Source organism: Gilbertella persicaria (genome assembly GCF_025201335.1).
Source record: "Gilbertella persicaria strain CBS 190.32 chromosome Unknown B0P05scaffold_50, whole genome shotgun sequence".
Lineage (NCBI taxonomy): Eukaryota > Fungi > Mucoromycota > Mucoromycetes > Mucorales > Choanephoraceae > Gilbertella > Gilbertella persicaria.
In genome coordinates this window covers 35,676-51,888 of record NW_026252011.1, presented here as the reverse complement: position 1 = coordinate 51,888, position 16,213 = coordinate 35,676, and the positions used below count along the sequence as shown (strand labels likewise).

The 16,213-nt window shown below is 38.2% G+C and overlaps 10 protein-coding genes across 10 annotated transcripts; 6 read left to right on the top strand and 4 right to left on the bottom strand.

The window, feature by feature from the left end:
* The first annotated feature begins 79 nt into the window (after nt 1-79).
* On the top strand, nt 80-1,689 carry B0P05DRAFT_558167 (60Kd inner membrane protein-domain-containing protein). The gene is made up of 2 exons (XM_051580105.1): nt 80-127; nt 170-1,689. Exon 2 carries the CDS (start codon nt 266-268, stop codon nt 1,367-1,369), a length of 1,104 nt encoding a protein of 367 aa, XP_051430988.1. The 5' UTR covers nt 80-127; nt 170-265; the 3' UTR covers nt 1,370-1,689.
* A 1-nt stretch (nt 1,690) lies between these two features.
* Nucleotides 1,691-2,436, top strand: B0P05DRAFT_558164 (uncharacterized protein). Its single transcript, XM_051580104.1, has 2 exons — nt 1,691-1,778; nt 1,823-2,436. The coding sequence occupies exons 1-2, from the start codon at nt 1,721-1,723 to the stop codon at nt 1,957-1,959; spliced, it is 195 nt and encodes a 64-aa protein (XP_051430987.1). The 5' UTR covers nt 1,691-1,720; the 3' UTR covers nt 1,960-2,436.
* Nucleotides 2,437-2,444: 8 nt separating this feature from the next.
* On the bottom strand, nt 2,445-3,712 carry B0P05DRAFT_478095 (26S protease regulatory subunit 8; the record flags this gene model as incomplete). Its single annotated transcript, XM_051574999.1, has 3 exons — nt 2,445-3,401; nt 3,447-3,544; nt 3,589-3,712. The coding sequence occupies 3 exons, from the start codon at nt 3,710-3,712 to the stop codon at nt 2,445-2,447; spliced, it is 1,179 nt and encodes a 392-aa protein (XP_051430986.1).
* A 1,904-nt stretch (nt 3,713-5,616) lies between these two features.
* Nucleotides 5,617-7,174, top strand: B0P05DRAFT_268626 (rab-GTPase-TBC domain-containing protein). The gene is made up of 8 exons (XM_051573390.1): nt 5,617-5,646; nt 5,707-5,905; nt 5,948-6,105; nt 6,150-6,196; nt 6,240-6,363; nt 6,408-6,865; nt 6,912-7,095; nt 7,137-7,174. Exons 2-7 carry the CDS (start codon nt 5,787-5,789, stop codon nt 6,942-6,944), a joined length of 939 nt encoding a protein of 312 aa, XP_051430985.1. The 5' UTR covers nt 5,617-5,646; nt 5,707-5,786; the 3' UTR covers nt 6,945-7,095; nt 7,137-7,174.
* A 365-nt stretch (nt 7,175-7,539) lies between these two features.
* On the top strand, nt 7,540-8,183 carry B0P05DRAFT_558158 (multi protein bridging factor 1-domain-containing protein). The gene is made up of 3 exons (XM_051580103.1): nt 7,540-7,581; nt 7,624-7,712; nt 7,759-8,183. Exons 1-3 carry the CDS (start codon nt 7,575-7,577, stop codon nt 8,104-8,106), a joined length of 444 nt encoding a protein of 147 aa, XP_051430984.1. The 5' UTR covers nt 7,540-7,574; the 3' UTR covers nt 8,107-8,183.
* A 196-nt stretch (nt 8,184-8,379) lies between these two features.
* B0P05DRAFT_558156 (MBOAT, membrane-bound O-acyltransferase family-domain-containing protein) lies at nt 8,380-10,034 on the top strand. Its single transcript, XM_051580102.1, has 4 exons — nt 8,380-8,898; nt 8,942-9,487; nt 9,537-9,575; nt 9,621-10,034. Exons 1-4 carry the CDS (start codon nt 8,402-8,404, stop codon nt 10,006-10,008), a joined length of 1,470 nt encoding a protein of 489 aa, XP_051430983.1. The 5' UTR covers nt 8,380-8,401; the 3' UTR covers nt 10,009-10,034.
* On the bottom strand, nt 10,035-12,412 carry B0P05DRAFT_558150 (rab-GTPase-TBC domain-containing protein). Its single transcript, XM_051580101.1, has 4 exons — nt 12,274-12,412; nt 11,972-12,223; nt 11,563-11,918; nt 10,035-11,520 (listed from the first exon to the last, which is right to left on the bottom strand). The coding sequence occupies exons 1-4, from the start codon at nt 12,358-12,360 to the stop codon at nt 10,263-10,265; spliced, it is 1,953 nt and encodes a 650-aa protein (XP_051430982.1). The 5' UTR covers nt 12,361-12,412; the 3' UTR covers nt 10,035-10,262.
* A 99-nt stretch (nt 12,413-12,511) lies between these two features.
* On the bottom strand, nt 12,512-13,146 carry B0P05DRAFT_558149 (Yqey-like protein-domain-containing protein). Its single transcript, XM_051580100.1, has 2 exons — nt 13,032-13,146; nt 12,512-12,987 (listed from the first exon to the last, which is right to left on the bottom strand). The coding sequence occupies exons 1-2, from the start codon at nt 13,120-13,122 to the stop codon at nt 12,539-12,541; spliced, it is 540 nt and encodes a 179-aa protein (XP_051430981.1). The 5' UTR covers nt 13,123-13,146; the 3' UTR covers nt 12,512-12,538.
* On the bottom strand, nt 13,147-14,719 carry B0P05DRAFT_558147 (mitogen-activated protein kinase HOG1). Its single transcript, XM_051580099.1, has 8 exons — nt 14,633-14,719; nt 14,542-14,589; nt 14,359-14,488; nt 14,269-14,312; nt 14,076-14,223; nt 13,799-14,027; nt 13,675-13,754; nt 13,147-13,631 (listed from the first exon to the last, which is right to left on the bottom strand). Exons 1-8 carry the CDS (start codon nt 14,686-14,688, stop codon nt 13,215-13,217), a joined length of 1,152 nt encoding a protein of 383 aa, XP_051430980.1. The 5' UTR covers nt 14,689-14,719; the 3' UTR covers nt 13,147-13,214.
* On the top strand, nt 14,720-16,170 carry B0P05DRAFT_558141 (uncharacterized protein). Its single transcript, XM_051580098.1, has 5 exons — nt 14,720-14,886; nt 14,934-15,131; nt 15,178-15,533; nt 15,578-15,657; nt 15,702-16,170. Exons 1-5 carry the CDS (start codon nt 14,777-14,779, stop codon nt 15,999-16,001), a joined length of 1,044 nt encoding a protein of 347 aa, XP_051430979.1. The 5' UTR covers nt 14,720-14,776; the 3' UTR covers nt 16,002-16,170.
* The last annotated feature ends 43 nt before the right edge of the window (nt 16,171-16,213 follow it).

Genomic DNA, 16,213 nt, shown 5'->3' with positions numbered 1-16,213 from the left:
CTTTTTGGGCTCGTGACTAGCATTGGACTTGCTTTCGCTTAGAAAAATGGGGCATAAACTAGGGTCATATCAAGGCTTCTCTCTTGTTAACCATGTTTAGAATATCTCAACGCCTTGTTTCTAAAAAGTAAGCGAATGGCCATATAGTATTATCACTCAACTCGCATAGTGTTCTTGGACATGTGACACAACCTGTCCATGCTCGTATGGTAAGCAACCTAATCAAAACAATCACTCATAGACTGCTTAGTTATCCACAGGCATCATGTCCAACACAAAGCGAGTGGCATCTTTAAGCTTGGTTGCACAAAGAGCAGCAAAGGCCAACAACGCTCGTATTCTCGGCATGACAGCCATGAACCACTTGTCCATGCGTCACCTCAGCACAGAAGAAAAGGTCGAGAGCAACTCTACTGAATCAGCTCATGAACTTGTACAACAAGCAGCTCAATCAACTTCGCCTGATGCCCTTGTTAATGCCGCTTCTCAAATTGGTGATTTCAAAGCACTTGGATTATGTAACTTTACACCTGTAGGTGGTTTAGAAGCCATGTTTGAGTATATTCATCTCTACAGTGGATTACCATGGTGGGCCACCATTGCTGCAGCGACATTGGTGGTGCGTTTTGCTCTTTTGCCTATGATGGTCAAGATCCAACGCAACAATGCTCGTCTGATGAACATCAATCCCGATGTCACACGTATCATGGAAAACTTGAAAGCAGCACAAGCTCAGGGCGATGCTTTAGCTACCGGTAAATACACACAAGAGATTCAGACGCTGTTTAAAAAGAACGAGTGTCATCCCATGAAGTCATTGGGTCTTCCCTTGATCCAGATGCCCATCATGATCAGTTTCTTTATGGCCATTCGTGGTATGGCTGAAGTGCCTGTTCCTGGATTACAAGATCAAGGTTTGTTTTGGTTTAGTGATTTAGCTGCCAAAGATCCATACTATGTTCTTCCTGCTCTCAGTGCTGCAGGTGCTATGGCTGTATTGGAGGCAGGTACAGAAGCAGGTGCAGCCAATCCTCAGAGTAAAGGCATGAAGAATGTGTTTCGTGGTTTGACTGTCTTGGTGATTCCCTTTACGGCATGGATGCCAAGTGGTGTCTTTGTGTATTGGATTACTTCCAATTTGTTTTCGATTGGTCAAATCTTGGCCTTAAAGAACCCATCAATTCGTAAGGCTTTAAATATTCCCCAATTGATCAAACGACCTGAAGAACTTCAAAAGAACACCAAGGGATTTATGGAGAACTTTAAGGATCAACAAAAACACTATGAAAAGTTGGAAAAGGACAGAGCTCTTCGTGAAAGACAACAAGCTACTGCTGCTGCCAGAAGGGCTGCTAAGCGTAGATTCTAATCTCATTATGTATAGAATTTAAATAAAACAATGAGTGTATTTTATACAATGAAACCTTGTTGCTTATATATATATATGTATGTACATATAAAAAAAGAGGGGGATCTTTCTCTTTATTCATTTACTATGGGTTGCTGTCAATCTCGTCCTCGTCTTCCAAAGGGTACTGAAAAGTAAGTCATTCTGCTTAACATGATATGTTCTTATATGTGTATACAGTTGGTAATTGAGTGTGTCCTTCACTCTGCAAAGTTGTAAAAGAATACTTTATTTTCTTTTGTATGAATAAAGTCTTAATTGTGACTTGTTGCTCTTTTCTCTCTCCTCCTTTTTTTTTTAAGAAAAAAAAACATGACAAGTAGAAGTACAGAAACAGTAAAGAATGTCATTGTGGGATCAAGTCTTGCAGGTAATGCACCCATCTCAATCATAATCATTAACTTGGTTGGATAGCCATGGCAGGCGGAACAACAGGTGCAACAATTGCCGTATTAAAGAATGCGCCTGTCAAACAATGGACTATTTCAACAGGCTTAAACTGTGGTGTCTTTGGTGCTACTTTCTTTTGTAATGAACACATACGATCATAACTCTCTATTAAACTGTTCTTTTAGTGGTCCGAGAGACATTTATTACTTATCAAAGACAAAAGAACTCACAGTTTGGATTAAAAGATTCAGAGACAAAAGATATGGATGCCATGTTTAGTAGTGCCATGGCAGGTGCTACGACAGGTGGATTATTGTCTGCGGCTTATCGTGGGCCCAAGAGTGTCTTGTCAGGCGTTGTGATCTTTGGTAGTATTTGTTCTGTCTTGCAAGGCATTTATACCAAAGGTAACCATTGGCGACAAGATGCTATTATCCAACAAATGAACCCTGTTGTCGAACCAACACCATCACCACCTCAACAAAAAAAAGGATTTTCTATCATGCAATACATTCAATTACCTGCTTGGTTTCCTATCCATCAATTATCAGAAGAAGAGTACAATGAATTATTAGATACCAAACTACAGACACTAGAAGCTGAACTGGCTGAATTAGAACAAAAACTAAACAAAAAATAAAATGTTTTATTTCCAAAGCTTCTTTAAACTGGTATTTGCATCTGAGTCTTTCTTCATCACCTTGGCCACAGACATTTCAAAGTCTTCTTGAGTCACATGAACACGGCGTTCACGTAAAGCAAACATACCAGCTTCTGTACAGACAGCCTTGACTTCAGCACCACTACTGCCGCCCATCTTTTCAGCAATCTTACGAAGATTGATACCACGTGTCAGGTTCATTTTGCGTGAATGAATCTTGAGGATATCAGCACGGGCTTCTTCAGAGGGTGGTGGGAATTCGATTTTACGATCAATACGACCTGGACGCAGTAAGGCAGGATCCAAGATGTCAATACGATTTGTAGCCATGATCACTTTGATATTCTTTGTTGCTTCAAACCCATCCAACTGATTCAAGAGTTCCAACATGGTTCTCTGTACTTCAGAATCACCTCCACCTCCACTTTCCATACGAGCTGAACCAATAGAATCAATTTCATCCATAAAGATAATTGAAGGTGCATGTTCTCTAGCCATCACGAACAATTCACGCACCATACGACTACCTTCACCAATGTATTTTTGTACCAATTCAGAACCAGAGACTCGAATAAACCGACAGTCGGTATGATGAGCCACAGCTCTGGCCAACAAGGTCTTACCTGTACCTGGAGGACCATACAACAAGACACCTTTAGGTTGAGCAATACCAAGAGATTCAAACAGCTCGGGATGCTTGACAGGCAATTCAATGACTTCCTTAATCTCCTTGATTTGTTGATCAAGACCACCGACCATTTCGTAAGTTGAATCAGGGACTTTTTCAACCATCATCAAAGATACCAAAGGATCGATTTTGTTGGGCAACACTTTGTGGAGTTGGTAAGAGTCATTACGAAGTGCAACACGGGTGGTGGGTGTAAGTTGTGCAATCTCAATATCAGAAGCAAGATCAACTACAAATTTGCCTTCTGGATGAACCTAAAGAGTAGTTGAGTACACTATGTCGCGTATTCATTCATTTACCTTCACCAAGACTTTTTTTTTACCCATGACTTTAACAACCTCACCAACATAAGAACCAGGTTCTTGTAGTAACTGAAGTTCTTCTTTTAAGAGACGAACTAGAGAAACATGAGATGGATGGCAACGGTTATTGTGACATTACCTTTAGCGTTTAAAGCGTTTCTTTGTGCTTCTAAACGTCTCAAGTCTTGCGTCTTTTGGTTCATGACGAGTTCACACTCTTCTATTTTAGCTTGATAATATGATTTGATGCCTTCTTTTTTCATGATGTTATAGGGATGCTTTAAGAAAGGAGAAAGGAATTAATGCTCTTTTTTTTTTTTTTTCTTTTGTCTCTATTGCGCGTCAATCCTGATAGCTGGCTTACGTCACGTATTGTCGGAGAACCTTTATCCGATCAATAACAGCCAACGACTTCTTTAAGACGGACTTTCTAAACGCTCAGGCTCAAAAGTGACTTTGTATATGAATCTAGCTATACAGTCATCGCTCTACCCTTTTCCAATTCTGAAGATGATGACTATGTTCAATGGAAAGAGATACTAAAGTTTTTGTTTTGCTGACCGCTTTAGCATATCGAGATCTGGATGGACTTGAAACTCCCCAAAAATGGTTCTGATAACCTTAGAGAGGTCTTTGAAGACTATCTTTTCGAACATAGTGTATCTGATCCCCTTCAAGTTGCTTTTGGAGTTTGCATTGATTTTTCTTTACGGAGGTTCTTTGAACATCTCTGAACAAAAAATTAGGCTAAACATGCTCATGTTGCTCTAAGTGAAGTGTCCTCTATAGATGTTCTGAGTTTAAATCAACAATATCTGTCAAAAACTGAGCTATTAAAAAGCTATTTTGAAAAAGTTAGTAGATATAGATATGGCGCATTGAATGGTACAAAGAAAGCAGGATGTTAAGTATCAAGATAATGAGCTGTTCTTTAAAAACATATTTCCTGTTCTTGAACCGTAGCATACAGTTTTTCTAATACTTTTGCAAATGTAATATTCTGAATGTATTTATGGACCTAGAGAAGCATTTTGTACTAAGACGTGTCATGTCGAAAATGTCTCTATAGACCACCAGTCGCAAAATAGTGAAAATTGAAGATTCCGTAAAAGGGTACCGGGCCAAATTGACGATTTTTCTTTATGTTCAAACATAGGAAACTCAAAAAATGGGAATCAGAAGGCAGAAATGATGGTTTATGTTGATAAACACTGTCGCCTGTAGCAGGCTGCCGATCTGCCGCTATTGTTGTTATGGCATTAGACTGTTTGCCAAAAACTATTCAGAATAGAAAGGTAGTTTATATTCGAGGAAAACCCAAGGTATGACTTGAGATTGTATCATAAGCTTAATACTCAAATAAGACACAAACTGAGGATCAAAAGCATATCAAGTGTGCCAAATGAAATCAAAAGTTATTTAGGAGTATATGGAATATGAATTATTTCTTCTTTTTACTAAATGCTCTCCTCAATCGTTATTTTTAATATGATAAGACTCTAGAAAAACAATCACTTTTTGGAGTGGACAGAGTGTTTCTTTGAAGCAATGAATGCATGTTGAATGGCCATGATATTTCTCAAAAAGAAAACTGTGAATGTTCAATGACAATGTAACATTAGGATACTTTAGTGATCTTCAATAGTTGATTGACATATAAGTAGGACAACGTTTCATCAACTAATAAAGGAATGACTGTTGAAACCCATTTAAGGAGAAAAAGCAAGAATGAAAGCTACAAATATAGTCATTTCACACTCTCATATTATTTTGTATATATGCCATGCTGAATCATAACTCCGCAAATCATCCTTTAATTCATTGTCTCTCTTTCTCTTTTTCTCCTTCTTTTTTTTTTTTTTTTTTTTGTTTTCTTATGGAATCAAACTATAGACGTTTTTCAGGTCGAGTAAGGTCTTCTTCTTTTAATCAATCGACAGTGCGTTATCAGCCCACTGAACATATGAGAAGAAGACCTAGTTTTGATTCTCATCATAGACAGCAAAAAATAAGAGAACAACAACAACAACAACAACAACAAAAAGAATATCATCATTATCTGACTGTAACACCTACACCTACCACAGGTACTTCTTCTGTTGATGAGTCTGGCTCAGAAGATGATCAATCGATATTTCAAAAAAGCATACCCACACCTCCCATATCCACTCCTCATGTAGATCAATCACCTCATTTTGTAGGCAAGCATAGAGTGTGATACAAAAAAAAGGACACCCTAGGCTAACTATCCTGATAGATTCACCTAGTTCAATTGAAGACCAGCAGACAAGATCATTAGCGCACTCATTTAAAGAAAAATTATCTGTTCGTAAAAGCATGAAGAAATCATCGCATCATTTGTTTATGCGTGGTAAAAATAACAGTCAACCAACTCAACTGTATGATGATGGAACCAATGCTATCTATCCACCTCCCCAGAAACAAACAGGTGAAAGGCAAGTAGAATGATATTCTTTCTTCATCTTATACAAAATCAGGGATCAGTATGGATTCTTAAAGACTTCACAATGGGTGACAGAAGACGCTTATGCTCGATTTGAACAGACATATACACCTATAGTCAAACGAAGATTATTAAAATGGAGACAAATTTTACAGGAGAATAACGATCATTGGCCGCCTCGAAGCAGTAAACGTAACTATTCGTCCATATAGATTGACATATTGATGTTATTTTAGTCAAACGTTACATCCGAAAAGGAATTCCACCTGAGTTAAGAGGACAGGTAAACAACAGTCAACAGTAGAAAGCGTATTCAATCAATATAGGCTTGGCTTCATTATAGTGGTGCAAAGTCAAAGATGGAAGCCAATGGAGGTCTTTATTATGAGTTGGTAGATCGTGCAGAACGTATGGGCACAGAGAATGAAAACATGGACATTATTGATCGAGGTAAAATAAGAAGATGCATACAACTTTATATTGACAGCCTACAGATTTACATAGAACTTTTCCTGAAAACAATCGATTTCGACCTGATGCCAATGCCTCAGCAGAAGAGAAAAAGAACATACCCATTATCAAATCATTACGCCGTGTCTTGCTTGCTTTTTCTCTTTATTCCCCTGCCATTGGTTATTGTCAATCCTTGAACTATATTGCAGGTATGCTCTTGTTGTTCATGACAGAAGAAGAAGCCTTTTGGACATTTGTGGTTATGATTACTGAAATATTACCACCCAACATTTACGATGTGACAATGGAAGGGGCTAATATTGATCAGAACGTGCTGATGATTTTGATCTCCGAAAGGCACCCACTGTTATGGAACAGATTATCAGACAACAAGTCATTCTGGGAATGCGAAGAACAAGAGTCTGTTGGGATGCCTACTTGTTCCCTGGTTACGAGTCATTGGTTCCTGACTTTATTTATTAATATTTTACCTGTCGAGGTAAGTGTGATTGATTGTTGAATTTGAACTTAGATGTATATACTAGAGCGTATTACGTGTATGGGATTGTTTATTCTAGTAAGTCATGTCTGTCATCATGCGATGTTTAATACGTGAGGATCAGTGATGGTCAAAAAGTATTATTTCGCATTGCTTTAGGTATCTTTAAATTAAATGAAAATGAAATATTGGCTGTACAAGACCCACTTGAAGTCTTTCAAGTCATTCAAGTAAGTAAATTGAGGCAGTATATCAACTCACTTTCAACAAGAACATGCCAAAGCGCATGATAGACTGCAATAAACTGATTGATGGTACTTATATGCAATATGCATCCACAACCAGAGTCACAGACGAAGAAATCCTGGATCGCCGTGAATTATTCAAGAAAAGAAGAGATGAAAGAAGACGCAATATTCCAGTACAAAAAGGCCATAAATTATTAAAGCGATCCACTGTTCGAGGTGCATTAATTCATAGAGCAAAAGAAGCTCGTTATTATGTTGAAAGAGCAAAAACTGTCAGAAAATAAATCTTTCCATCACTTTCCACAAAAATAAACAATTTCATTGGTGCCTTTTTTGTTACTTGGGGCTGCGGTTAGAAATTTTTTTTTTTTTTTTTTTTTTTTTTGGTTATTTAAACATCATCATCCTCATTTTTTTCGCTTTTTTTTTTTTTTTCTTTTTTATTATTATAGAAAACAAAAATGTCTGGTAAGCTAACACAATAAAAAGAGAAGAATGTAACAAGTGTAGACTGGGACCAAACAACTATTCTTCGTAAGCGTGACCCTGCAAAGGCCAAGGTCACTCGTTCTGATTCTGAAATTAACGCTGCCAGAAGAGTAAGGATCGTCTTATATCTTTGTATATATACTAATTTGATGCTAGGCTGGTGCTTCTATTGTGACAGACAGAAAGAGCACTTTGACCAACTCTAGTCACGCCAACACTGACCATCGTCGTATCGCAAAGATTGACCGTGAAAACGAAGTGGCTCCTCCTCCTCGTGTCGACGTATCTGTTGGTAAGGCCATTCAAAAGGGTCGCCAAGACAAGGGTATCACTCAAAAGGACTTGGCTCAACTCATCAATGAAAAGCCTCAAGTTGTCAATGAATATGAATCTGGTAAGGCTATTCCTAACCAAAATGTGCTTGGTAAGATGGAACGTGCTCTTGGTATCAAATTAAGAGGAAAGAATATCGGTGAACCATTGACTTTTGGCAAGAAGAAGTAAAGAAAAAACCCCCTTCCATCATTGTAATATAAAAAAATATCTATATATATAAATTGTAGTATTATGCAAAGATCTAATTTTTAGAGCTCATGGTTACGTATTTTCGAACCAATGACAGAATTTAGAAACGCGTTCTCTATCTATTTTTCAAAGTCCATTTGAAAAGACTTCAAGATATTCTTGGCCACGTGAGTGATTCATTTTTGGCAAATCAATGCTCAACAACAGTCAGATACGTCATTATAAATTTGTTGTTTTTTTTTATCTATTTCTTTTATCTTCTTTTCTTTTCGATATGCAACAACCTCCACTTTTATCAAGGACAGCTACAGCGCCTGTCATTACAGAAGCCATCAAAACAACAGCTTCACCGCCTATTGTGAACGAACCTTCCCCTAGACTTCAATTTAAACTATCCAAACAACGTCCCCTTCATTTTAGAGCAAGACTCACACAATTTGATCTGACCAATCCAGACAGATCCAACGATGCCTTTCGTGGATTCTATACCTTGTTCTGGATCGCAATGGGTCTTTATATCATTCAATCCCTGGTACGATGTTATGAACAAGAAGGTATTTTGCTTAGCCTGGGATTCTTTCGGCTGTTCTCTAGAGATGGATTGGCCCTGCTGATCTCGGACTTGATTATGGTATCCATGACAACATTCAGTGTGCTTTTCTCTAAAATGCTTGTTTGGCAAGTGTTTGATTATGAGAAAGTGGGATTTATTATACAACATGTCTGTCAAGCCTTTTTCTTGTTTATGAATATCTATTGGACATTTTGGAGGTAATTCTGCCTACCTATTGACTTGTATTGACCCATTAAACAGAGACTGGCCTTGGGTACAATCTGGATTTTTTACGATGCACACGATTGTCATGACAATGAAAATGCACTCTTATACCGCACTCAACGGGGATTTATCCGTCAAACTTAGACGATTGCAGCACCTGAAAAAACAATTGCCTCAACAGATTGCATCAGGCACAGATCAGACAGATATAGACCATATGGAAGCCGAAATTCAGTTTTTAGAGGGCGAATTAGTCCATGGCAACACACGGTACCCCGACAATGTCACTCTATTGAACTATTTGGATTATCTGATTGTGCCTAGTTTAGTCTATTGGATGGAATATCCTCGAACAGACAAGATTCGAGTCTGGTATATTTTTGAAAAGACAACAGCTACCCTTGGCTCCTTTTTGATATTATATGTTACTACAGAACGTTTTATTTTACCTAAACTGTATGATCCCAACATGTCTGAGCCCCGTGTCATTTTAGAACTCTTGTTTCCTTTTATGATCAATTACTTGTTTATCTTCTATATCATTTTCGAGTGTATTCTGAATGCATTCGCAGAATTAAGCAGGTAAGATAAATGTCATATATTGAAGGGTATATTGAATGTTTGGTGCTAGGTTTGCTGATCGAAATTTTTATGATGATTGGTGGAACAGGTAAGATAAAGACACTTGCCACATCAACTCATCGCTTGTACCCAGTATCACTTATGACGAATTTGCTCGTAAATGGAACAAACCTGTGCATCATTGGCTACTAAGACATGTTTATGCTCAATCGATTGAATCCTACAACCTCTCAAAAACCAATGCTACCTTTGTCACTTTTCTACTCTCTTCTATATTTCATGAACTGGTGCTGATCATTGCCACACACAAGATTAGACTGTACATGTTTGCGATCCAAATGCTTCAACTGCCCTTGATTGTGATTGGAAGAATGCCTATCTTCAAAAACCGATTTTGGCTCGGTAGTTCGTTTTTCTGGCTAAGTATGTTTGTTGGCCCTCCTTTGTTAGGCATTTTGTATTGCCGTGAAGCCTTTTGGGCTTCTTGGGCCAGTCCTTCAACGACGGCTGTTTATATGTAATCATGGCTTTATTAAAGACTTTAATATATCAGGCACTTGAAGTGTTTCTACTTGAGCTTGAATCTTGAGTCTTTGAGGACTGTTCCATACAGATCTGATCTGTAATTGTTCTTTTAACAAGCCTTGTTTGTGTTGCATGGCTCTTATTTTACGTTCAAATTGATAGTAAAGTACTTCAGCTCTTTCCAGTGTCGGGTCTAATGCGATATGACCTGACAAATCGTTCATGTACTATAGAGGGGAGGCTATGAGTTTCATATGACAGTCATGCAACTTACTCTCAACATATCGTCAAATTGATCCAGTTCATTCAACACGTTGTTTCGATGTGTGTCCAACACAGCCAGAGCAACAAACAAGACCATCTGGTCTGTCAAATGATCTGTCCATACCACTTCCCATAACCGTATCACATCTTCCCACTCAAACTCGCGTTTAAACCAGACCAAGAGCCACCGAAAACAAAAGAACAGATGAGACGTGTCTGTGGCTTCCAGTCGCTGATAAAGCACAGGATCCATGAACTGAATCAAGGCTCTTAATGTCTGTAGTTGATGATGCATACCCGACTGATCTTGATAGAAATTCGATTGGACTCGGTCCATGAACTGCGCAAATGCCCAGAAAGCCATGGCCTCATCGCCCATCGCGACAAATAACGGTGCCAGTAAATCAGACATGCCTTGCACGTATCCCAAGTCTGTGTTGTAGTAGTTGTAACTGATCAACATGTCCTTCATGACCTCCAGGTTGGCATTGGTGCCTACACTCATGGCAGGATCTGGGTTCGGTAACTCGTCTCCTACAAAGGCTTCCTGGGATCGATCGGTTCGATGGACGTCTTTATCAATCCGATGCTTTTCGTCCTTAAAGTGAGCTGTGTTGCGGATCTCGGGATGATCGAACCAAGTACGCTTGATATCGAAATACGCTTCGGTGCGACTACGACGGATGGCCTCGCGTTCATCAAAGGTAGACCGCCAAGGATAGATGCCCAACAAGAACTTCCATGCTTCAATACGAATGTCGTTTTCGAGACCACCTGAAAAAATCAATTGACGTACATGATCAACAGGGACAGCCAGCTTGCCTTCATGGTCAAATAGAGTGACCCAGACCTGAGGTGTCAGGGGTGCAGTGCGAGTATGGATGGGTGTGGGTCCAGCGAGTTCTGGCATGCCTTGCAAAAGTCCTTCTGTATCATCTACCAAAGAATAGTCGTGGTCAGTACTCCATTGAGACAAGTAATGAGAGGCCATGGGGTAATCAACCACTGTGTTTTGTACTGTGATATTGTTGCGCAAAGAAGCCGGTAGGAGGGGTGAAATCATAGGATGTCCTAGTGCTTCTCGAGAGTATTGAGTGATTCGAGATAATCGTTCAAGTAAGGTCCATTGTGTTTCTCTAAGGGATTGAAGCACAGGCTCACTCTCTATATCGGTGGAAGCAACAGAAGGAGACAGGGGAACTTCTGTACCTTGAACCAGATAGACATGTTCCATATCTCGAGACCTGAGATGGTGTTAAAGACAAGGATAGATAACGGCTACTTACTTTTGTAGAGGATGAAATGCTTGAAGGATATCAATGATATTGTAGCCTGGCCAAGAAGCTTTATCAAGTTCATAATCCTGTTGATCGTTTGCCGTATACCACAGTGGTTTTAGCACGTCTCCTGCTTTAGAAGTTATGACAATAGAGCCTTGCTTGTCCGGTTGTGGTGGACATATGTATAAAGAATAGATGTTCTTGAGTGTCATCATGGTCGTTTCGCCTTGGCCAAGATTTAAACCAATAGAGGGAAAGTCTTGGTCTGAAGCCAAGAGACCATCTAACTCAACAAACTGAGGTATATCATGTGGTTCAATTAAGTATTCTGGAATCCAAGCAATGCACAGATTGACATGGTCCTAGATATGCCATATAAGTATCTTTTTTGTCAATGTCTATTTAATCACTTTACCATGGATTTTGAAAAAACGGTAAAAAAGCCGTGGATTTTCTCTTGTTCTCTCAAGTAGAAACCGGACTTGGTATAAATCAGTCGTACCTGATTGTCACTTTCTTGTCCATAACCATCAGGTCGAGGTGGTAATTCAGGTACAGTCAAAGGTACAGGTGTAAGTTCAAATTCAGTTGGATTATAATCTGGATAGACTGAATGAACAGATGTTGTAGACCAGCTTGATTGATGTAAAAGTGGATTGTAAATCGACTACAATACAAGTATGAGTGGATACTCACTATAGCATATAGATCTCTTACTCTATGAATAAACTGTTGTCTTGTTTGATCCTGGTTTGAGGATAATGATGATGTATCTTGAAAACTATCTAAAGAACCTCCACCCATAATAGTAATAATAATAATGATAATAACGAAAGAAAAGCAAAGAAAAAAAAAAGAGCCAAGACAAGCTTCTTTGTCTTTTTTTATGCATTTCTTTTCATTTTTGATTGGTTCATGCCAAGGCACCCGAAAAAAAAATTGGCCCTAACAAAAAAAAAAAAAAAATATCTTGGCTTTTTATTTAATTCAACAACTTTTTCAAGATATCAGTCACTGTCTTGCGGTCAGCTGTAAGAGGATCGCGCTTCCAGACTTTCATGACTTTACCCATATCTCTTGAAGTAGTAGCACCTACTTCACCAATGATTTCCTTTAATTCCTGTTCAATTTCTTCAGGCGTCATTTGATCAGGCATATAGCTCTGCAAGATCACTAATTCTTCCTTTTCTTGACTGGCTAATTCAGGTCGATTGCCTGCTTCATACTGATGAATGGAGTCTTGACGACGCTTAATGGCTCTTTGAAGCACTACTTTGGCAGCATCTTCTTCAGAAGATCCTTGTACAAATTCAGTACTTTTTGTATGATACGATAAATCGCTCAAGAGTCCCTTCACAACATTGAGATCAGGTTGTTTCTTGGCTTTCATGAGTGTCTTACGATCTTCTTTGAGACGACTGACAAGTGACTCTACAACTATTATTGGTGTGTTCCATTGCTGGTTTTCTACTTACGAGGAGCAACTGCACCAGCAGTATAATAACGAGTGGCTGTATAGACAACAGGTCGACGAACAGAGCCAGATAGACGCGCAAGGAAAGACATAAAGAAGAAAAAAGAAAATGCAATCCTGACATAATTGACATATTCTAGGGTTTATTTTGTGACATTCAAATTTGCATGACGTGTTTATTATTTTATTGTTGAGCAAAGTTTGTGTTGGTAGCAACCACATTACCATCTACAGTAGCAGCATCAGGGTTTTCCATAGTAGGACCTGTCAAAGGTGTGCCCAAGAATTGAGATCCATCGACATTATCCACATTATGGAAATCAAGAATTTCAGAATACATCATCACTTTCCATGTATCAATAGGTAAATCAGCTTCATTGAAAGACCAATCGAACTTTTCAGGCGCAACAGGTTCATCTGTAGGGTCATGGTAAGGGGCTAAATAAGGGTGTGCTAAAGCATGTTCAGCCGTGATACGTTGGCGAGGATCGAATGTGAGCATTTTCTCTAATAAATCAATGGCTTGAGGATCTTGTCCTGCAAATCTCTGACTGAATGGAATAGGATCACGCTTTGGTAAATTCTTGACAAAGCGAAGTGTCTATATAGGTCATGTTAGTGGATGTTGATTGGTTATTCCTTACGTTTTCACTACAGATAGTAGAGACCACATCATCATTGGGTGTACCAAGTAATTCAGTAATAATAGAGAATTGATGCACATCTATACTCTATTAATATACAATGCTTCATAAGAACACAACTTACGATCTTTGCCAGGAAACAATGGCTTTCCTTCCAACATTTCAGCAAAGATACAACCAGCACTCCAGATATCTACTGCCACATCGTATTTCTGCCAAGTCAACATGATTTCAGGTGCACGGTAGTATCTGGTGGACACATAGCCTGTCATTTGAGGATCTTGAATACGAGCCAAACCAAAATCACAAATCTTGAGATCACAGTTTTCATTGATAAGGATATTACTAGGTTTCTAGTGTTTTTGATGAGTCTATATAGGCTTTGTTGTCATCAAACTTACCAAATCTCTATGAATCACACCAGCTGAATGAACATACTTTAATCCTCTCAAGATTTGGTAAAGAAAGTATTGAATGAATTGCTTTTCCAAGGGACGTGATTGTAATAAACGATGAAGATCTGTGCCTAATAATTCTGTAACGAAATAACTAGGTTCTGTTTAGTGATGAAACAAATACGTTTATGATATTTACATGTCTTCCAAAGGTGAAATAAAGATATCACTTAAACTAATAATCTACATCACATCATGAGCTCCTTCTCTTTAATTCTAAAAGACTTACATTTTCATGACGAAGTGCTTTCAATAGCTTTAGTTCACGATAAGTTCGCTTTGCCAAGACTGGAGCTGAAAAGGGTTTCATAATCTTTTTGATAGCGACATTCATGCCAGTCAATTGGTCCTTTGAAGAACTGCAAAATATATGTATATATAAGACAATCGAACCATGGTCTATTCCACTTACCAAACAAGACCAAAGGCACCCATACCCACAGGTTGCAAGTCGACATATCTATACCGTTTAAACACGCGTCATACTATCAATTCCTTATTACCTTGTAGTGACTTCAAACACAGTGCCAAAGATAGAAAGCTTAACAAACTCGGCCATTGTTTATGATAGGATAAATAAAGAGAAAAAAAGAAAAAGAAAAAAAAGCCTTTTTTTTTTCGTTTTGTATTGTATTTATTCTCAGCGTATGTGCTGTACAATGCATCTCCCTATTTATCCAATGAAATTCATTCCATATTTGATCATGATACTTACGCAAGTTGTTTGTAAAGGACCCTCCCTTCTTTCTCAAGAAACGTCACTATGTGTTACATTCAGAAAAAAAAAACTACGCATAAACCAAGTGGCTTTTCTTTGGATCTTTTTTTCTCTTTCCAAATGACTTATTGCCCTTTTTATAGTTGTTATCTAATCCGTTCTTTAAAAGAAGGTCAAAAGAATAAAGTATATGTAGGGTCAACACCTAACCCTGTAAGAAGACTAAGGCAACACAATGGGGAATTGACTCAAGGTGCCTATCGAACAAAAAGAAATAGACCATGGTACATGACTCTAAATACGTGATCGTGTTATATTTATTCATGATAGGGAGTTTGTCATGATTGTCTATGGATTTCCAAGTAAAATACATGCATTGCAGTTTGAATGGGCATGGCAGAAACCATTAAAGAGCCGACATACAAAGATATCCACTCATGATACCCAGCAATTAAAAGAGATCAAAGAAATGCTTCAAACTACACGCCATCCAAATTCAATGATGACCAAGATGTGGGCAGCACAATTGTTATTGAACACAAAACCATTTTCTGTTCTGCCCCTGAAGGTCCGATTTGTCATACCAAATATGCAGTCCTTATTTCTTGAAAACATACGTTTACCGGATCATATTACGACTTCTGTTGGGTCTATTCAAGATTTAATGCAGGAGACAAAAGAATACGGTAAGGACTTGGCTCTACATCACGATAGAGTAATGAATGAATAGAAAAGACACAATTAGACTTGTTCTCTATGCAACCATTGCAACAAATACAATGCTATTTTTGTGATGAACTTATTCAGATGGTAGGATTCACTAGGCAAATAGTGACTTATATCTTTATGTGTAGAGTGATGCCTTGAATTATGTTCATTGCTCTTTATGTAATAATATGACAGCTCATATTCAATGTCTAGCTAAAGAGTGGGTGAGTCCTTTAGAATTGATACCAGTCAAGGGTGAATGTCCTAGTTGCTTCATTGTTCTCTACTGGGGTGATTTAATCCGAGCCACTAAACTAAGGCATACATTCAATTCAACGACTGAAATGGTGGCCTTTGACGGTATTGAATCCAGCAGCAACAATAGTAGTAGTAGTAGTATGGAGGACACAGATAGTTCAACATCTACCATTCTGAATTTAACTTGAAAAAAGCCACATATACTAAAATCCAATATGCTTGTGTTACATTTTATGTCGTCATAAAAGGTTGCACTGAACTATTGATTCGGTTTGAACCATTCTCGAACTCAAATGAAAAGAAAGCCAGTATATAGAACAGTTATTGGATCTATATAAAACCCAGTGTTATTTTGTGTATATATAAAAAAAAAAAATTTTTTTTGATTTAATAGCTCCAA